The sequence below is a fragment of the Indicator indicator genome, chromosome 14 (genome assembly GCF_027791375.1).
Source record: "Indicator indicator isolate 239-I01 chromosome 14, UM_Iind_1.1, whole genome shotgun sequence".
In the NCBI taxonomy this organism is placed as follows: Eukaryota; Metazoa; Chordata; class Aves; order Piciformes; family Indicatoridae; genus Indicator; species Indicator indicator.
The window spans coordinates 21,010,304-21,032,536 of record NC_072023.1 but is presented as its reverse complement, the minus strand read 5'-3'; the positions used below and the strand labels follow the sequence as shown (position 1 = coordinate 21,032,536).

At 37.4% G+C, this 22,233-nt stretch overlaps 1 protein-coding gene across 1 annotated transcript in view; it reads left to right on the top strand.

The window, feature by feature from the left end:
- The window catches only part of AEBP2 (AE binding protein 2), a 46,370-nt gene that overhangs the window by 5,840 nt on the left and 18,297 nt on the right, over positions 1-22,233 (top strand). The window contains exons 2-3 of the mRNA XM_054386711.1: positions 13,407-13,614; positions 17,276-17,383. Of these exons, the coding sequence (XP_054242686.1) occupies positions 13,407-13,614; positions 17,276-17,383 (316 nt within the window). The remainder of the gene's footprint in view (positions 1-13,406; positions 13,615-17,275; positions 17,384-22,233) is intronic.

The following is a 22,233-nucleotide window of genomic DNA, read 5'->3' as shown; positions in this document are numbered from 1 at the left end:
TTCAAAATTCTGCTGAAAATTGCATTTTCAGTGTTTCTGGCTGCATTTATTGTTGCTGCTGTTATTTGCTTTCAAATTACAAAATAACCCCCTGGTTTCTGTAATGGTTATGTTCAGGCCTCTCTGGCACTGAGGAAAATAGCTTTTGATGGGAGGACAAAACAGCCCAGATATTTTGTATGGAGAGTATCTTTTATTACTGAAGCCGTTGGTTGGTATAATTGAGAGGTTAACATAAAGTCGTTTTGTGAACTGGATGAAAGAGTTTGGTATAATGAGCTGTTATTGTAGTAAGATGTAAATATACTTAATAGAATTTGAGAACAACTTCTTCCTGTTCTGTGTAAGAGATAAATGGTATTGCTTTTATATTGGATTTGTACATCCACACAGGTCTGTGTGCATTCTGTTTAAGTTTGTGACATCATTAAGTCTGTTAAGTTGTGAGCATAAGGTTTGATTGGTGGGTTGCTTCAGGAAAGTTAGTAGGTAGTAGTGGAAAGAACTGTCCTGGGCATCTCTTTAAAAAAAAAAAAAAGTTTCTCTCTCCCTTCCCCTCACCCCTTTCCAGTTAAATTAAACGGGATGTTACATGCAGCCTGAACATCCATTGGGCAGAGTTGTGACATCTTGCATTTCTGGAGTTAGTCATAGATAAAATTTCACTTTTTTTAGATGATGCAATGGAAATTGTAGCCACTCTTACTTGAATCTGCACAGCACTCAGATACGCATAGCTTTCCAATAACTGATACATTTAAATCTCATTTTTGGAAAACACTGTCCAATTAGAGGATAATGGTGGAGGAATGAGTTAACATAGAGTACACCTAGAACCCATTCTGTTGGGGTAGCAGTAGAGCAATCTGTTGTTGAGTAGGGAAGTAGGGGCATCACCTGGAAAGGAGCAGATCTAGCATTTGAGATGGAAATAGGGGCATCTGGCAAGGGGAAAAATAAGAGATACACATAGAAACTTTTTGTATGATGGGGAATGAGATATGTCTAACAGGTGAGGAAAAAAAGCAAGCGATTAAGTGAAAAATTGGTCTCTGCTGCAAAGAAGCCAAGTAATTGCAGGGAATCCTGCAAGCAGGTTGGAGTATACTCTCCAGTCAACTCATGCAGGAGAAGGAAACAGAAGAGAGTAAGGAAGCCCATTGTGTGTTTCATCCACTCTCCTGACTGCTATTAAAAAATACAGTGGCATGACTTGCAGAAAACTAAATCTGGAAGATTCTTTGAGGTGGAGGTTTCTTTGTTTTGCTATCTAACTCCATAAACTGGTTAGCTGGTATCTTTTTTATAACTCTATTTGCATTCTGTTCAGAGCTGTTCATGTTTAGAAAGTGAAAGTGTTCAAATAATTTTTATTTACAAAATTAAATATAAATATTTCATGTTATAACTCCCAGATTGTGATTTTTACAAAATTAAAACCTAACAAATATTTGGGGGAAAAATGTGAAGCCTCTCACTCAGATGATGTACCTTTTTTTTCCTCTCTTGTGCTAAAATGGGAAAAAAAAAAAAGACCTGGGATTTCTTTTCCCCTATCTAATTTTCTTCTCTGTACTACAATTTAATGTCTTAAACACCTTATGGTAAACTTGAGTTGCTAATGTTTAAGGGATACTTTATTTAATAGAAGGTTATTTAATAGAAGGTTACTTAAGTTATATGCAAAGATACTCAATGGTGATAGAAAACAAAAGATTTGTTGTGGTCTTGAAAGTCCTGTTGGTATCCAGATGCACTGTAGAAGTGTGCTGTAATTAAATAGCTTGTGTAGTGTCAGAGGGAGTAAACCAAACCTAAGTTGTTTGGAGACTTGTAAAAGACAAGATAATCCGCACATGTTAGTATCATTTGTTAAATATACTTTACCTAAATAAGAATATAGCATAACAAATCTCCACTTACTATTAATCTTGTTCCATGAAGCGTCTTGTACAAATTTCTAGTTCCCCTGTAAAATTGCTGTACAGTCCTTATTTTGATTGTTAGTGTTTGTGTTGTAACCAGAACTCAGATTCCAAATATATATATTTAAAAAAAAAATTAAGGGGCAAAGAAACTGTTTCCTTATATACACAGTAAACAGAGAAATGTATTTATTTTTTTTTTCCCATGTGAAATAAAATTTTGGCATGAGCTTAAATAGGCTTCCCTAGGCTGGTTTGCATGCCAAACTGTAGATTAGGTTATTCGTGCAAGCAGTGGTTAATTCAGTGTCCAGCAGAAAAGGAATCAGATCTTAATTTGTAACTTTTCTGTTATGAACTGAGTCAATTACTTTGCTGGTTTCTCTGCTTTTGATGTCAGGTTAATACTTGAAGCAGCAACTATTCACTGAGATATGAATAGGCAAAGCTGCTGCTTTATAGAATGCCATATTATGTATGTAATTTTATTTTCTAGTAAATTAAACCTAACATGATGGTAATTGAAACAAGGGGATTTTTAGGTCTCCTCTTGGAGTTTTACTTCTTCGGTTGTTTTATCTTCTGCTTGTTTTCTGAGTTCTTTTGTTCTGAGGGTGGGGGTGAGGGAAGGTATCCTAAGTGTGGGAGAATGGGAGGTAATAGTTAACAGCAAGTGAAATGTGTTTGACACCGTGCTTGAAGGCTATTAACTTCCAGTGCTGATTAGACTATTTTCTGTTGATAATGGTTCTTGGTATTGAAAGCATGGTTCAAAAAGAAAAATTAGTTCTGACAGTTCTTTAACCACTGAATGAGTTTCTTCTGTGCTTCTTTTAAGATGTAGTAGTAAACAGACTGTTTTCTTCATAAAGATTGAAAATTGAGAGCCACTTGTTGCTGTTCCCTAACTTTCCAAGGAAATTACCAAGTTGAAGGTTATGTGGTTCCCAGAAATGAAAGTCAGTTTTATTTGTATCTTCAAGGCAGAAACACTTGCAGTTTCTTGATTTGTGTAATCTTTTTGCATCTCTAGTCTTTGTTCTGTCATATCACAAGGCATGCACATTTAACCAGCTCTTCTCTCTCACCGCTCTTATGATATTTTGGCATTCGAAGATTGTTTATTGAATTACCTGTTCCTCTGTGTGCTGCAAATCTGGAGATAATCTGAGTTTGTGTGATGTAAACAATACAAGCCCAAATATTCTAGGGCTAAAAATCTAAATAATCAAAGTAAGCGATCCAGGAGAGTAGAAACAGCTCTCAAGAGGTGGTGATTCATAACACTTTCTCAGTAGTGTTTTGTTTCCTGTGTGTGTTTGTTATTTTAAGTTCCTTCAACTTCTCTCTCTTGAAGAGCTTTTCTATCTTCCCTTCATTTTATATTATCAGTCTGAAATGTTTATAATGTTACTTCCTTTTCTAGGTTTTTATACCTAATCTAGACACAGCTTTACTCCAAAATAAGCCACTGCTTCAAAAGGAATTTCAAAACAATCTTTTAAACATCATCACTTGCCATGCTGTTAAAAAATTCTCACTCTTGATTGGTTTTTGGGTTTTTTTTTGTGTGTTCATTTTGGTTTTTTTTCCCCACTATGTTGGTTGGTAGTCTTATATAGACATATTAAAGAGTTTTGCAGACATGATTTTAAGATTGATTTATGAATATTCTTTGAGTAGGTTTGATTTAAAAAAAAATAAAAATCACAAGCACAAGTGCTTCCAAGGAATTGGGTGTTCAAATCATGCAGTCCTGGAAACCTTGGTCTTTTTCTGTTAGAAGCTGCCATAATGTTGCTGTTACTTATTTAAAGGTATCAAGAAACCTGAAGGTGATTCTGGAAAATACCAGACCACCAAACACTGCCGTTTTCCTTTTTTATCCCTCTTAACATTTTCATGTGATATCTTACTTGGTAGGTGAATTCTCCCCCACTTTCACAAAGTCACTTTGTTGACATGTGCAGTTTCTGCCTATTCTGCTTTTCCTCCCTTGCCATGGAGTCAGTTGTGTTGTCTGATACCAGGGCTTTTTCTGGATAGGAGCTGCAAGAGCAGATGTGAACAGAAGATACTGCCTCTGAAGCACAGTGGTGCTTGACTTCATGTAGTTCTGGCTTATTGTCTTGATCCAGGTATTCTAATTTCTTATTGCCATGTGAATTATCTTTGGCAACCACTCTGCAGTCTGGTTTTGTTTTGATAGTGGTTTATCTGCATATGCCTTTTTTTTTTTCTCCTTTTCTTACTGGTGTTAAATTTTCCCAAATTCACAAACTGATCATGATCAGTCATTAAATTATCTTGGGTACTCTGTGTTTGAACTAAAGACAAATGGTTTACTCAGAAAAAGAATAAGAAACCCCAAACCTTAAAATTTGTGGGTAGCTGAAGGTATTTGCTATTTACCTTGAAGGTTCTCTCTGGATCATTTGCTGACTAGATAAAAAGAAACTATGGGAGCTCTAAAGCATTATGTCATTTTGCATGCCACAGTTGAACTGTGTCTGTTAAAATAAGGCAAACTCTTTTGCTTGTGAAACATGTATGTTTGATTTGGAGGAATTAAAATGGTAAGTCATGGAAATGTAGTAGTGGGAGTGTATCTGTTACTAATGCACATTGATCATCAAATACCAAATTCACCAAAGATAGGGAGAGGAACAAAAAGAGCAAACAATCGTTAAACTTTCCTGCTTTGTGGCTGTCTCAGAGGTTGCTTATGTTTTGTAAACTCCTCATTTTTTCAGAATCTGTTTTAATTTGACTTTTAAATTGGCATGATCATTTGGTGTGCATAAAGCAAAGATTAATTTAAATCTGTTTGGACACCTGTGTATAGCTGCCTTGAGCACTGCATTTCATTTCATACCAGTGTCCTCATGTTCTGATAATAACTTCATATGGAATTTAGCATTAAAGTTTGTTTAATATTTATTTGGATTCAACAAAAGTTAAATCTTAGTACAGAAACACAAATTTATTCTTCCTCTGCTTTCACTTAGGAGCCATTGTAGCAGTTTCTGTTATTAATCAGTTGTATCAAGTTCGGTCATACCATTGAAATTGTTAGGTCTGAGAAATTACATTTGTCCTACTTTAGTTTTTATCAGCATTGGTCTGCAGTTTGTATTGGTGGGTGGAACAATAATAGGGAAGATACACTCGCTTTCACGTTTGGACATGATGGAGCTTAAAAAGAAATTCCTAGGACAGATGGAGGAGTTTCCTATCAGTGATGGGAACTCAGGGATGATAATGTGGTAGTTTTTATGAGGATTTAGCTTTGCTTGACTATTGAAGTAGCATTGGGAAGTAGTGTCTTACTCAAATGCGCTTTGAATGTGGTGTCCTCAAACTGTAAACTCTTGCTTTTGCAGAACTAGTCCATTGGCTAGAGCTTTGCACCAGAGTTTTCCATTCCTTGTCTGGAAAGCAAATGAATAATGGGGAAATGTGAAGTTTTTGTTTTCACTCTGGACCTTTCTTAATAAAATGAAATTAATGAAGTGTCTGGGCCCATTAGTTGGCATATTATTCATTAGAACTTTGTTCTATTTTAACTTGGCATTTGTAATTGAATGATTGCAATTGATGCTGTTTATTTTCATTTGGGATTAGTACCTGGTTGTGATTTAGTCTTCCATCTGGTAAAAACTTTTCTGTAGGGGATACTAGGTTTTAACCCTTGAGGTTGCCATAAGGACTGACTGTCATTCACAGTGTTTCCATTATTCTGTGTTTGTTTTATCTGAGTGTTACAGTTAAGTTTTCTTTCTTAAGCTTCCCTCCTACAGATTGGAACAATGTAGCAGAAGGTCCATGTGGAAATGAGAAAGTGATTTACTGAGTAGCAAAAGCTAAGGAAACTAGCAGAGGAGTTTTGTGTGGTTTTTTTGTTTGTTTTGTTTTTGTTGTTAATTCTTAAAATGTTCCAGTGAGGTTTGTAGTATTTGGATTTTTGAGTGTTAATTACACTCTTCATCTAATTGCAGACAATATTTATGTGGATTTGATGCTTTGTGATTAGGTTACTACTGTGTGCTTTAGAAGAAGCTGTTTCTGAAGATTCTTTGCTTGAACTAGGTGTAGTGTGCAGCTTGGTGACTACTCAGTAGTGTTTCTTTTATTGACTAAAGTGTGTATTTCCTGAAATTAATTTGATGCTTTACAAGATAAGGTTATTTATTGTAGGCTCTGTCACAGTGGTTTCCCTTGATGCTATTTGAAATCAGCTGGGTCCTTTGCTTACCTGCTGAACATCTGGGGCCTGGAAGCTGGGCATCCTCGGTAGAGGTACTGTAACTCTGAAATGAGCTCCTGTTGATCAGACTGAAGTAGTGCTTGTTGACTCTCAAGGGCATAGTATAAGGCCCATCTGTTAGGTCTGAATTTTGCCTGAGGGAAGGTTACTTCAGTTAGGGTCTAGAGGGAGTATGATGGCAGACATTAAAAGTATAATAGCAAATTGATTGGGCTTTTGTGCATGTGTTCGGTGCCTGGCTGTGCTATTCCTTCAAGTGGACAGTTGCTAATGGGGCTTCATGGAAAGTAAAAATGAAATTATGCTGTTCTGCTTTTGTGTTTAGTTGATTTTCCTTCTAGACTCCTACTCTCTGTTCTGGAAGATTAACAAAAAAGGGGAAAGAAAAAATTAGGGGCTTTCCATTAATTAAATTCAATGGAAGGGATTACTTGCAGTAGTGAGGAAATTGATCTCCTTGGAGAGCCAAGCATGTGTCAAGAATGATGTGTGATACACCATATAATGCTTGTTATATTTTCATTCACATTTAACTCTACACAACAACTGGGGCCCAAATGTGCACATGGTAAAATATGGTTTGAAATTTGTGCATTTGAAGTCGGGAATAATTTGGATTTTTTTTTCTTCCTTATAGAACATACTCATTTGCATGATTCCAACAGTAGCTTGATTTTGGTCATATCCTTAGTGGAAAAGAATAATTGAGGACTTAAAATACTTCCCCCCCCCCCCCTTTTGTTTTTTTTTTTTGGTCTCTGTAAAGTGAAAATGACTTGCAGCTTCCTAGAAGTTTGTAGCTATTATTTTTTATTTCAGTGTTAGAATTGTTTTTAAATACAGCTTGGACTGGATTTTACCAGCTAGACACGTTTGATTTCACATGCATATATAGATTGTGCAGATACTAGCCTTTTAACAAGGAGGTGATGCTAAAAAATATCTAATGTTAATTATGAAGATATATTATTTCTAGCTAAAGGTAAAATAGGTACAGGTAAAAATAAGACCTGAAACAGTGCCTTTGAGGTAACAGTTCCTCTGTTTAAGCTGGTATTAATGTCGTTGCTTAATGAATACACTATTCTACAGTATCATTTCAAAGCTGCTGATCTCTTGGTAGAGGGAAAAATTGTAGGAGGAGGGAAGAGGTCTGACTCTCCTGAGAAGATTATGTGTTTTCAGTTCTACCTTACTGTGTTAGGAAGACATTGTTTGCCAGTGTTTGCAGACTTGCTAAAATGAGGTGTTGGTTTAGGGAGGTATTTTTCAAAAGCATTCAGTTCTTGTCTCTAGAGCTGTACTTTTTTCTTCAAGTTGATTCTGATGCTGGGATTAGGATGGAAGCAGGGAATAACATAAGCTTGTATGTTGTGCTTGCTGCAACAGTTTTAAATTTTAGTAATTAGTCAGTCTTTTGAATGGTACTTCTTAAAAACATCTATTGTGTATGCAGGCTCTTTCCAGCAGTGACTGTTTTTGATGCTCTATTGTTTGGGATGACCCCTGAGTTGAACTCTCTGAAACTCAAATGTCTAATGTTCTTCATCAGGCTATGGTCTATAGATCCATTACAATGGAACTGAAGTCTGCTTACAGCTTGGGAGCAAACCCAGACCTGTCTGTCACTAGTAATAGGGGAATGCCACAGATGCTTAAGTTCTACTTGTGTCATTCTGCTTTGATAGTGGCAGTCAGGATTTAAAAAGATCTACTGGCTGGGGAAAAAAGGCTTAGAAAAAGCAGAAAATGTTGCTTTAACTTACTTAAGCTAAAAATTTGTTTCAAAGTCTTTGTTTTGTTATCAGTAGTTTGTCAAAATCCCTGTTTTCCTTGCTTGGTTCAGTTTTCTCCTTATTGATACACATTATTACTTTCCCACTTGCAGGCTTTGTGCATTTCAGATGAGAAAGCAGAAGAACGTAATTTCCATTATTACCTTCCCTTTCTTAAGGAATTTTCCCTCTTTTAGATCATCCCAGGCAGACAGAAAGTCAGGTTAACTTGAAAAGCCCCATTCATAGCTTGAAAGATACACAGACATGATTTTAATAGTCCAGCCCTTCTTGGGATGGGTTGGTGTGCTTCCCCTTTTTTGGTCAGGATAAGACTGAAGTGGACTAGATTAGATGGTGGGAGTGTGTGCAGACATCATACCCACTTGTACGTCCTGCTCTCACAACTCTTTCTGAAAATCCAAGAAACAAGAATGTGGGTGAATCAGTAGGTCTAGTAAAAAGTGTTGCTGTTGAGTTGTGACAGATTTAGCAGCAGCCACAGCTCTGACTGTAAAATTTACCATCATCTCTCCACTTCATCTTGAAATGGCAGGTCACAAGGGTGAGAGATCTCCCAAGACAAGTGTGTTCTGTGATGCTGTATATACACTACAGACTTCTCTCTGGAAAGCCTTCTGACTACCTGTGTATGGAAGACTAGAGAAAACTTAAGGATTCTTGAGCTGTGCAGGCCAGTATGACTAGGAGGAAAGATTTTGCTAGTCTTTCACAGATTCTCTTTGCAGCCTTCTCATTCCTGGATGACCCAGAACTTTCTACGTGAGAAAGGCAGAGGCTGATTCTAGGTTCTAAATACTGTGAGGTGCATTGGAAGCACAGAAGAGGAAGAAAAAAACAAAACGACCTTTTTATTTAATGGGTTATTTTTAGAGAAAAAAGTGTCAAGACAGTGAATTTCATGCGTTTTGGCAGAGCCTGTCAAAAGAACCATTAGAAAGATGGTTCCTGAAAGGAGGTTTTAGTGAGGTTGAGTTTTTATGCCTGTTTGTGGGTGTTTTGAGAATCCCACTAATGTTGTGAGTGGAGGTAGAAGCTCAGGCCAACAGTAAGTAGCTCGACAGTAGGAGATCCAGCTTGAAGTATTAAGTGCTATGCCTCGGTACCTTTCAGTTGTGAGAAAGTTAGGCTTGTTAATCATGTGAAGTGGTGAGAGGCAACTGTTTCACCAGTGCTGTATCTGCAGTGCTTTGCCATCTTTGAGAAAGCAATCTTCTGTTGGAATCACAGCTCTTTGTAACATTGCTGTATGCCACAGAAGTGATCAGGCTGTGTGCCATCTTTCACGCATGCAAGCCTGCTTCTAAGTACTGTTTTAGAGAACACTGTGTTTGAATAACTAAGACTCAGGTGTGTGTGGGATCACATTTAATTATTCAATTTTCCCACCATCCTGCTTGTAAACTTTGCTTCCATAACACATTTTAATAGATTTTACTTTTATGGATAATTTTTGCTTTAGATGTCAGTTGAGGAAGGAAGGAGATGTTGGTCCCCTAGTTGCATCTATTAGTGGCCTGGCATGGTGGGAAAAACTGGGGCTGCTTGCAACATATTTGTGGCAATTACCAATAGTTAGGGCTGTTAGCACTGTAGGGACTGGTATAGCGCTAGCTGCTTTTATTTTTTCTTCTGTTGTGTTTTTTGGAAGTTTCTGGTGACTGAAAGTAAGTTTTTTTTGGGGGAAGGCAGCAATGTGGAACAGATTCAAAAACTTATCTCGGTAGGCTTCTGTTGACCACCTTTATTTGCTAGTCACTGATTGTGGACTTGTATGTCGTGAAAGGAACCAAGACTACTTGGAAGGGAAGGAAGGGAGAGGTGAGGAGGGACAGTGTGTATTCAGAGTATAGAAAAGGAAAGAAATTCAAAATAGTAGGCGCATGGAAAAATATGTAGCAGCAAAGAGCCTTTGTGCCTTTTATGAGTGGAAGTCAGACCTTGTAAACTGCTAGATCCTTTTTTGAAATTGAGAGGGGAAAGTAAAAAAGAAAACCAAACTAAACAACCACTAAAACCAAACAACCCCCCCAACAAACCAACAAAGACACGTGGTATTTGTATAGCATTTAGGAAGTATATATTTGGTATATTTTTATTCAAGCAAAAAAAAAACTGTTGAAAAGGTCTCTAGAACTTTCTTTTTAACTTGGGAAAAAAAAGGATTAAGAATAATTGGTCAGTTTTAATAGTAGGAAGAGGCTAGAGTTAGAAGAAGATTTTTAAGGGATCTGTGCCTGGGATATGGTATTCCGCGTTTTCAGAAGTGTTACCTTGTTGATACCTCTCAGATCAGAGGTTGCTCATAAAAGCAAATTAGTCAGGGTAGCTAGAACTAAAGTTTAACTGCTAAAGGGAATCTGTTATTTTGTCTAAGGAAAGACATTGTTTTAATTGATAAATGTACCTCACATGGTGGGTGAGGGAGGGAAATCCAAACAAGGCAAATATCTGTGATGATTTCACAAATGTATCCCAGGAAAAAACTTCTGGCATGGTAGTGATGAAAAAAGATATAATGTGGAAAAGAATGCTACTAAAGGCCTTTAGGGTGAAAGACCAGGATGCTAACAATATCTTCAGATCCTGAGAAATGATGGTTTTATTTTGTCCATCTGTGTCGGTGTGAGCTGAAATTCCCCCCCCCCCACCGACAATAACCAGGCTAGCCCAGTCTGGAAGCAAATGAAAAGCTGTATTTACAAGCAGATGAAATGCAATGAATATGTACAAATATACAAAATTCACAACATTTACAAATATATACAATCAACAGAAAAGCACAACCGATCTCCCTTTGCTTCCCCTCAAGGGGACCCTCCCAAAGGGGCCTCCCTCTCCCAGGAGCTTCCCCCCCAGACCCCCGTGGACAGAGAAGCAGAGTTTAGTTAGAGCAGAAAGTTGTTAACTTAGCTGCCAAGGTCAGTGTGTTATCTTCAGCCAGAAGAGAAGAAGAAAACAGCAGCCAGACAGCTCAGCAACTGCCCCCACTGCTGAACGCAGAATGTGCAGAATGCCTACCTTGTTTTGGGTAATAGTTCTTAAACATTTCTATCTATCCAATGGAAGTGTTTAGAACAATCGTTATTTTGCTTTCTTACACCCAATAGTGACTTATTTACATTCTTTCACTTTCTCTGTTCTGAACTTTGCAAGGAAAAATTAAAAAGACAGTTTCAAACCATCACACCATCTCAAAATGTGTAATGGAGCAATAGTGGATAGGTAAACAGTGCTTGTCAAAAATATGCACCAGCACCTGTACCTTTCAAAGCAGAATCCTTTAGCATAGAGATTCTTTGTGAGAAGTTGAGAAAAAAAGGGATGTGATAGAAATTAGATAATTATAAATATTTTGTAGAGCCAAACAGGAAATGGTTATCTTGTTCCTCTAATGTAATTACACTTTTTTCCTTGCACTTTGCTCAGAAGAATATGTAAAGGCACCTGTGTAAAAATTACTGCTGCATACTGTGTTGTATCAGCAAAAGTGTATTTATATGGTCAACAGAAGCAATTCTTCACCTCTGCTTGGCACCTTTAAGATTGTCTGGATTACTGTGCGTAATTTGGGCTCATCATAGATACTCACATACTGAAGGGGATCTGGTGGAGGGTCTCCAAGATAGTTAGAAAGTGGAAGCAAGTGCTATACACAGAGAGGTTGAGAAGTTAATTTTCCTCAATGGTAGGGTAAGAAGGGCAGGGTTATTGCTGTTTTCCATGATGTTATAGGGAGCCCTTAGCAAAGGAGGAGCCAGATGAGTAAATCCCACAGCTGCCAAGGATGAGAGGCAATGGATAGAAGCTGCAACAGTGAAAATTCTGATGAGATGTTGGGAAATATCCCCCTCCTCCTCAAAGAGGTTAATCAGACACTGGGAAAATTATTCAGAAATGTAGCAGAAACTTCAGCCTTTGAAAGCACCTGGTAACATCTCAGCTGGACGAGGCCACAGGTAGTCTGTTCTCTCCTGTTCCTGTTTAAGCAGCGTCATGGGTTGAGTTGAGTCTGCTGCTATTAACATGTACTGTGCTGCAGTCATGCCAGCTTCAAAAATGAAAGTGCTGACTGGAGGAAAGTATTGTGGGGCTTGAAGTTCAGACTGCAACATGAGAGGCTTCCTGTTCCAGTTGCTGCTTTGGGGTTCCAGGTCTTGGGTGTTGGCTCCTCCATGCAGGCATGGTGACATGATGGTTGGGAGTTGGGTAGCTCTCACTGGTTTTGGTTTTCTGTTTTATGCTGTTTTTTTCCCTGTGTTTTACTGCACCACTTCTGCAAATAGGCTAAGCTAAGGTAATAATGCATTGTATTATTAGATTAATTAGATTATTAGCTAAGGTAATTATGCATTGTGATTATGATATTATATTAGACTCTTCTCTTATTTGCTCAACCCTGAGTTTTGTGTGTTACTTTTCCCCTTCATTTTGTGTTGGGGGAGCAGGCAGGTTAGCCCTGTGTTAACCTGTTCAAAGCAGGAAATTTGACCACCTGATCTTCTGAGGTCATTTCAAAGATGAGCTGTTCCGTAGTGCTATGACTTTGTGGAAGACACAGACATAAAGGTCCTAACAGGCAATGAGCAGGTTCACAAGGTGAAAAAAGTTGTATTAGTAGCTATTCAATATTTACTTAGTAAGAATATCCATTTGTCTCCATACAATACATGTATTTGAAAAGAGCACACTTGGAAATTTTTTCTGGTCTAGTGTGATACTTGACTGTGTATCTGCCAAGATGCAGAGCAGAACAGCTGATCAAAATGACCCCTGCTGGCCACATATTTCACTGCTTCTGGCTTCTCTGAAGTTTATTTAAAAAGTAAGCAAACAAACAAAACTCCAAAACAAAACAGCAAAACAAACCAAAAAACATTAGTTTAGACCATGCATGTGATGGATACATGGCTGGGGCAAACCTGAGAGTACCTTAAGCCTTCTGTAGTATTTCAGTGCTGTATTCCTTTTAAGGAACTAATGTTAGTGGTGAATACTGGGCTAGATAGATCTCTGGTTTGACCCAGCATGCCTTTTTTTTTTTTTTTTTTTTTTCTCTTCTCTCCTGGGAAATGAAAAATAATGAATGGCTGATTAATGTAGCTTAAATTGCTTTCTTAATCACACGGGAGTTAATTTTTTGACAAGTCAGTGAATTGGTGAATTTTCCTTCCATTCCTTTTGCCCAGAAGAAGTTATACTGTCAAGTAATAGTAGCTATTTTCTGCCTGTACGTTTATTGTAGCTAAGGTAGTGAACCATAATAAACAGCAAGTTCAAGGTTTCCTTTTTGACCTGTCTAAATATATCTGAAACAAAACCCTAAAGAGCTACTATTTTTATTTGTTCTGTTAATATGCAACAAATACAAACTTTCTCTTTTTTTTTTTTTTTTTTTTGTTCTCTCTTGTCTTACAGCATAAGTAGCACTATTATGGATGTAGACAGCACAATTTCTAGTGGACGTTCAACTCCAGTTATGATGAATGGACAAGGAGTTCCTGCCTCCTCTGCAAAAAGCATTGCTTATAACTGTTGCTGGGACCACTGTCATGCCTGCTTCAGCTCCAGCCCGGATTTGGCAGATCACATTCGCTCCATACATGTGGATGGTCAGCGAGGAGGGGTTGGTGTTACTTTTTGATTTGTCCTTCTGTCTTAGTCTACAGTGTTTTACTCTTTAAAGACAGCAGCAAATTTCACATTTTAAAGTATCAGTTCACCTGATTTGATATTCTATGTTTTTTATTGAATGCCTAGCTTTAAGGATCTAGCAAGTTCTTTTTAATAATGATCTGATGTGATCAGTTTTTTGATAGGTGTGCCAACTTTCCAACATCCTGAAGCTGTTGGTGTATCTTTAAGTACTTGTAATTTTCTTGAAACTGTTAGTGTACATGTTACAGCATGTGAACTCAGGTTAAGTCATATCTTAATCATTTTCACAAATGGAGTCTCACTAGAGGTAAAATATATACAGTATGTATAACAGGGAAGATGTAAGGCTCATTGACTACGTCTTAACTGCAACAGCTCTGTCTGTAGTACTGATGCCAAGTATACCTTCAACATAATTGCATCTTATTTTTTTTAGTTGAGGTGCATATATAATCGTGTATTTCAGTCAAATGATGCAATTTCTGTTGGTCTCACAACTATAATGTTTCAAAATATCTTCATTAGAGTAATTTGAACACTGCCCTTAACTGCCTGCCCCTCCCCAACCTCCCAGATTACCTTGGTGCCTGGAATATGTCACGTGAACTAGCCTTACATCAAACACCAGCAATCTGTCTGCTTTTGGCACTGTAGGTTGCTCTTCAGAATTGTTTTGTTTGGAAAAGATCTCTTAAGATCAAGCCCGACTGTTGACCTAACACCACTATGGCCATTAAACCATGTCCCAAAGCACCATGTCTACATGGATTTTGAAATCCTCCAGGGATGGTGACTCCATCACCTCCTTGGGTAGCCTGTTACAACATCTGACCCCTCAATCAGTAAAGAAAGTTTTCCTAATAACCAATGTAAACCTCCCCTGGTGCCATTTCAGGCCATTTCCTCCTGTTCACTTGATACTGTGGAGAATAGAGGGACTCTACCTGCTTTCAGGTAGCTGTGGAGAGCAATGAGGTCTCCCCTCAGCCTCCTCTTCTCCAGCCTAAACAATCACAGTTCCCTCAGTCCTACTCATTGTAAGACTTGTTCTCTCGACCCTTCTCGAAGCTTCATTGCCCTTCTCTGGACACACTCCAGCAACTCTGCCCGAAACTGAGCACAGTATTTGAAGTGCAGCCTCATCAGTGTCGAGTACTGGCGCTTGATCACTTCCCTACTGCTGCTGGCCACGCTATTCCTGATACAGGCCAGCATGGTTTTGGTGTTCTTGGCTAGCAGAGCACACTGCTGGCTCATATTCAGCTGGCTGTTGACCAGTACCCCTGGGTCCTTTTCTGCTGGGCAGCTTTCCATAAATTCTTCCCCAAGCCTGTAGCATTACATGGGGTTGTTGCAACTCCAGTGCAGGACCCAGCATTTGGCCTTGTAATCTCATACAGTTGACCTTGGTCTATTGATTCAGTCTGTCCAGTTATACCCCTGCAGATTATTCCTATCTTTGGGCAGATCGATGCTTCCACCCAATTTGGTGTCATCTGCAAGACAGATTTCTTGGAGAGCTAGTAACACATCTTAAGCTAGAATAGTTGTCATCCTTTGACTTTTGTCCTGTCACTTCTCCAGAAATAAAATGTTAGACTATTAGGCTTTGAGTGAGTAGGAGATTTTAATAAAATGCTAATTTGCATTACTTTATTATGTTACTGTGTCATCGAGACTGTCGTGACTTTGATTGTATTTAGCTAATGTTTTCTGACATAATTGATCTTTCAACTTCATATTTGGTGATAGTTTTTCAGTTCCTGTCAATCCATTGAGCTGATTATTTAGCTGCTCATGAGATGTTTTTTTGCAGTTCTGTTCGTAAGTTTATCAAAGTGTTAGATGAATCTTGGATGAAATACATTTCATCCATTTCATGATAGGTGTTCTGGGGACTTTCACATAACTGAAAGTGATTTTTCTTTTTTTTTTTTTAATCTCATTAATGACCATTTTTCATTTTTCTTTCATTTCTTAAACATGGGACTGCAAGATTTTTTAGTTTGTTTTGGGGTTTTTTTGTGTATTTTAGTTCACTTACATTCCATGTTGACATGATTTGTGGATATTTTTGTTTAAATGTTAAGACTATATTTGTCTTTCTGAAAGAGGAGATTGTTGGAAACACCAAGTGCCTAATAACTGTTGCATTTAGTTCATGCTCATCTACTGGAGTTGGTTTATGGAAGGGGACTGTTTCAGGCGGTTTCTTTTCAGGGATTTGTCTGCCACCTGCTGGTGAGGTGTTTAAGTGGTGTTAGAAATGATTGTGCGGTTTTAATTGCATTTCAGATAGTACTTAGCTAGAGTGACAACAGATTTGAAGAAAACTGGGGTTAGTGGCTGGTTATTGAGAAATTAAAGAGTAATGTGATAATCATCCTTGTATGCTAAAATGTGTATTTTCAGGCTAATACTGAAATAATGGCTCCAAACTAAACCAGATAGGTCTGTGAAGAGCCCAGTAAACTTTTCGTCACACGGTTTTACTTCCCTCAGATGTATTTTTTTTTCAGAAATATTTTGGGTTCAGCCTTTTGACAAGGGTTCCCAAGAAGTCTTGCTTGGACTTCTGGTGGATTGTTGTAAAATCAAGCGCTTGTTCTTGGGACGAATTGCGTTTTCACAGTCTCTGAGCTCATAGCAATATTCTTTTGAGTGCCCTGCAGTTGCTGGTGGAAATATTCAGGCAGTTACAGAGCTGCTGCAGAACCAGGAATTTCAGAAATACCAATTCTGTGGCTTCAGGGGAATCTCAAAAAATGAGGAGCAGCAAACACCAAAGGCTGAGGGAGTCGGTCCTTACGTGTCAGTAGGCCTGTATCAGTTATACAGGGTTTTCCTTCTTTGTATTAGTAAACCAGGCTATCTATACATTATACAGGGAGTATTTAGTACTCCTGGGGCTGCTCTTTTGTTTTGAAAATACAGTCTTTTGAAGATTCAGTTTTTCCATCTCCAAAAGAGAACAAGAAACTCAAATCCAATTAGTTTCCTACAGTTCTAAAAACCTGTATTATGAACAATGTTATTCCTGGGGACTATTTTGCTGCTACAGATTAGGGCTATACCTCCCTTCACAGGCAGACCTGTTGAAATTGTAATGAAAGGCAAGTTCATTGAACTTCTTTTATTCTGTCAGTTTTAGATAGACACAATAAGAGGAGAGAGAAAAGCAGCATGAGTAAGTTCTGTTCCCCTTAATTCATTATTGTTCATGTGACTGATCTGCACACTGGAATCACAAAACACCCATGGATTTCGAATCCAATGAGAAATTGTAACTTTCTTCATCAGGAATTAGGTGTAAGACCCTAACTAGAGATAGCCAGTATTAGAGAATATAAAACTCTGCTATCTAAAACCATGTTGTGAAAAATAGAAACTCAAAAAAAGTAGACCTATGAATTGCTTATGAGAGTAAACAATTTTATTTCTGTACCTCCTACTCAGAAAATGTGAATTTGTCATTAACAAATGTTATGGCTCAGTATCTGAAGGATAAGTGTATTGAGAGTAAACAAACTTCAGTGGATGCTGTAGCTCTGAATTGTGTTTTTTCTTTATTTTTTTAATTTACTACTGCCTTTGACTTGCATAAACTTATCACGTTTTTACTCTATTAGGTGTTTGTTTGCTTGTGGAAAGGTTGCAAAGTATATAATACACCTTCAACAAGTCAAAGTTGGTTGCAGAGGCATATGCTGACACACAGTGGGGACAAACCTTTCAAGGTAAGATTCATTGTAAGATTTGATCTCTTATTTTATGAGTGATCCTATCTATTTTTCTTGATGCAGTACATTAGTTGAAAAATGTCACACAGGAAGATCTCTTAAAAAGTATCCAGTGAGCTGAGCCTTCATCTTTGCAATAATTGTGCCCGAATGGTCTGTTCTGTTACAGAAACAAACGAAGAAAACGGTTGTTGCTTCTCTGTCTCTGTGTCTTTTAATCTGTAAGTGGTAGGTGAGCGTAAAACTACACAGTGCTGAAGATCAGTTTGATTGGTGTATTCTCCAGTTGAGCTGCTTACAGTGTAACAGTGAGATGTTTTTCCTTGTGCTATACACAGTAAGTTTTGGATCATGCCTGATGGTGCACGTTCTGTGCTTGAATAAGAGCTGGTTTTGTTAGCAAAATTCAGTTGAAACACAGACAGGGACCATATGGTTAACCTCTCTGAGAACAATAAGGAAGTCAGGAATACAGGACCGTTGAGCTGACTATATTTCCTGCATAGTATTTTCTAACTTTCTCTTTCTTTCTCCCCCTAATCTGTACCTGCAATTCTAGGTATAGTAGTGTTTATCATTCCCATATCCACCAATCCGTTATTAATGAGTTGCTTCATCCTCTTATGGATACAGTTGGGGCAGTTCATAGCTGTCAGTCCTGGATCACTTTATGGTAAGTCCCACCCACACTACTTCAGACTGAAGTTCTCCTTCCATGTAGGATATGAAAATGACTTAGGGGTTGGTCATTTGGTTGGTGTGGGTTTTTTTTTTTCTTTTTTAAGTTTAGGTAGCATTTTATGCCTTCCTCTCCACTACCACCCAACCTCACCAAGTTTTAGTCACTGTTTTTCCACTTCTCTCTCTTTTCGTTCTTTTCAGGTAATACCTTTTTTTGTAATTTTTTTAAATTTTTAAATTATTACTATTTTATTTTAGGGCAGCTGTTTCTCAGAAGTACTTTTCCACTGCAGCAATGTTTTCCAGAAATTACTACTTTTGCATATCTTGTAACAATAGTTACAATGGAAAACAAGACTAAACTTAAAATCTAGAGAGTAAAAATAGTGCGTTGCACGTTAAAAACCTTTTTAATAAAGGTTAGACTTTTTTCCATACTGAAATGTGCAGTTTAGTCTGTCAGTTTCTGACTGAGAAAATGAACAACCACAGGAAACTCTTGAGATTATTCTGACCTTTGTTTACAGGAGTAAGTTTAGCATGCTCTTGAAAGCATAGCATAAGTATCATAGATCCCTGAAAGCTTCCAGCATTTGATCTAATCTTAAATGCTAATCCCTGAAGAAAATTTAAAAGTACCCAATCATCTGAGGAAACTTGTACCTTATGTATATTAATTTTTGAATTAAATGTTTTATATACCTTAAAGCATAATGGCAAGCTTGGTCTTGAAGGAATGTCTTTCAAGTAGGCTGATTTTTGTACTTACTTGGTCTAGACCAAAGAAACTCAATTTTAGAAACCTTGTTTTTCAGAGAAATGTGGGCATAGCTTAGAGAGTCCAGTAGTACTTTTGAGTCCGTTAGAGTACCTAGCAAAGTCAGGAAAAGTTGGTATCCCAAATTTTTGGCTACTCTGGTTACAGCAAGAGCCCAAAAATGTAAAACAATTCATTCTGACAATAATCCTATTGTCTTAAACATGTAGTATTTCAGCATCTGATTTTCTGTACTTGCCAGTCATACTAAGATACAGAACAAAACACAGGCGAGGACTGCAGTAGTTAATCATCACGGCTCAATGTGTGTCACTTCAGCATTCTTTTCCCACTGTTGCCTTTAGTCCCTTTGTTTGTTTTTGATCTCTGTATTTCTCAATCTGTTCCTGGGGTCTTTAAATGAAGGATAATTGGGGTCTGAGTAGAATTTTGTAACATCTTTTGTTCTCCCCTCATTTATGCGAATGTAGGCTACAGGTCTCACATGAGATAGCCAAGTATTTTAAGTGTCTGTGATAGCAACCTAGTAATTAACTAGCTCCCTTTCCTTGCTTGCTTCTTTTCTTACACAAGCTTTTGAAATGTGCTGTTTGATACAAAAGCGCTTAAGAAAGCTTTGGATATTAGTCTTGATCAGTCCAAGAACAGCCATTGCTAATTGTTTTGTGGCAGTCATTCAAAAACAGAGAAAATGTTTGTTTGGTGCATTTAGCTGTTCTTAAATCAGAATCTCTCAGCTTTTAGGAAAAGCCAAATTTTTTTCAAGTCAGAGTTGGATTAAGGACCCCTTGTTCCTGGTGATTACTGCAGACAAAGTATCTCCCAAAACCTAAATTACAAATGGAATTTCTGCTGTCTCATGAAAATATGCTTGAGTTGTAGCATAGAAGGAAGGAATCCGCTATTTTAGAGAACTCGTGAAAATATCTAGTAATTTGGTGTTTTATGTAAAAAAAAATGAAGTAAATATCAGGATTTTTGAGGAAAGCTGTAAAAAGGCGTAAAATGGAATAGCTGTATTGTGTTGACTGAAGAACTGCTGTTCAGGATGTATTTCAGAAAGGTGGAGAATTTAACTAGAAAACTGATAATTGAAAGCATGGAAAATATAGTTTTGTATAGGTAAAAGAGCACTATCATCTTATGACCAGATATTTCTGGCAGGTTGCTGTGTTCTTGTATTTCTAGTCAAAACAGGAGACAAAAGTATTTTCTTAAATTGAAAGGTAGATGGGGACTGTTGCAGACATAAAGCTGTCCTTTGCAGTGGAATACTCTGTTGAAGGAGTTCCTGTCCTGTCACCCACTTGCTTGCAAGTGGACCCATTTTATGTAGTTGCCCATTTTGGGTTTAATTATCGATACACATGATGATGTCCTTTGATTAAAAGCTATTTTCATGTGTAAATGATGTGCTTTCCTGTTAAAAGTTCTTTGTGGATTTATCTGCCCTTCCCATGCATCCATATAAACTATGTGATTGTAGTTCATTTATCACAGAAATCAACCCACTTCAAAATTACAATGGCAAAATGTTTCGTATTTTTGTGTCTCCTCTTTCTGTTTGTGTGGTTTAGCATGCGTTCCTCAGCATTAGTATTCCAGTATCTGTGTCACAGTAAAGGTAAATTTCCTTATGAATAGCTGGTTTTGAGACCTTGGTTATCATAGCTCCATGTTTATATGGGATGTTTTCCTGCTAGAGATGTGCAGCTCATAAGAATGATACCATATTATCTAAGTCATCTGCTGAGCAAAGAAAAAAGACAGGCTAGCTTTTTAGACAGGAGAGAGGACCCTAGTTCCCTGCTTTTCTGTTTTATTTCCTAAATTTTTAATACTTAATACTGGTGGTCTCATGTTTCATGTGGAATCACGTGGATGGATTTTTTTTTTTTGAGGCCATCGTTTCTAGTTTTATTACTGATCAAGTGTGTTTTCCTAATGCACTCACAAATCCATCCACCAGTGAAGAATGTCCTTTAAACTAGACAGTTGCCATTGCAGCTAGTTCTTGGTCTGTAACCAAGCACAATTTCTGCAGAGCAGTGTGCTTTCCCAGTCTTATTTCTGGTAAACACTCTTTCTGAGGTGTGTTTTTTCTCATCAAGAGCAACAAATTAAGTTTACAGACGTTACCGACTGTCTTTGGCCCACTGTTGGGGTCATTTTGAAGTTCTGCTGCCCTTCTTTTAATATTTGAAGCTTGTGGAAGATTTCCCTTTCCTTATTGCAGTCTGATTCTCAACATCATTTTTCTTTTTTCATTGTAAACATTCATTTAATATAAGTATTCGCAGAGCATGTAATAGTTTTTCTGAGGTCATTGACAATGTTTTTTGGTTTTTGTTTTTTTCTTTTTCATTCTGTTATTACATGATTTTTGCAGCTTTTTAGACATACGTAGCGGTGGTCCTGTTAAAGGTTCAGCACATTAAAAACTTTCATGCTTTCTGAGCATGTGGACAGGTGGATCTAGAGGAATAACCAATTGAGTTAGAAAACTGATGCTGGTAATTGTGTCTGGCAAGTTGAGAAGAAAGTAAATGAAGTAATTCTATCTTACTTTCCTAAACTTGGCAGTTAATAAGTATTTGAATATTGAACATGCTATGACAACCTGCATTTTCTAGCAGGGTTTCTGTTACTCCAAAAAAACCCCAGAATCCTACTTTCTATGCCTTGCTGCTGTATAGAGCATTTAAAGCTACTTGAAGACATATCAAATGAGCTCTTAAAATGTAGTCTAGATGGCCAAATAGAAGATGTTAGACACAGTGAAAGGAGAAATGGTAGTATGAGCACAAAACAGTAGGAGATTTTATGCAAAATGATTGCAGTTTTGTGTACATATAAGAGTTCATGTGGGTGTGCTATCGTGCTTTTACATACTGATTCTATTGAGTATGCCCTTAATGTTTAAGGTCAGTTATGCAAGGTTTGCTGATGTGATGTAAATGCTTTCAAAATCAACAAATGACAGGTTTATTGGAGACGTTCATCCTTGTTTAAAAGGGGGAAAAAAAGTAATAATAAAAATGAAATTTGTTGCTCGTTCTACCAACTTTCAGAATTCTTTAAGGAGTGACTGTATTTGGTATACCTCTGAGAAAAATACTTGTTGAAATGCAGAAAACATAATCAAACAGCTTCAGTCCTCTCTTGAAATACATGTCTGTTACTCTTTTGACAGAGTATCTTCTATCCATTAGAGCTTTGCAGGTAGGGATAGAAAATAAAAAGTCATTCTGCCTAAACACTTAGATATTGAGACAATAAGGAAGCTTATCCAGTTGTCTAACATACTACTTAGATTTATTGGAAAAAACTACAATGACTGTTCTAAAAAGGAGTTTTGGTTATTTTGCATTTAGGAAAAAAGCCAACC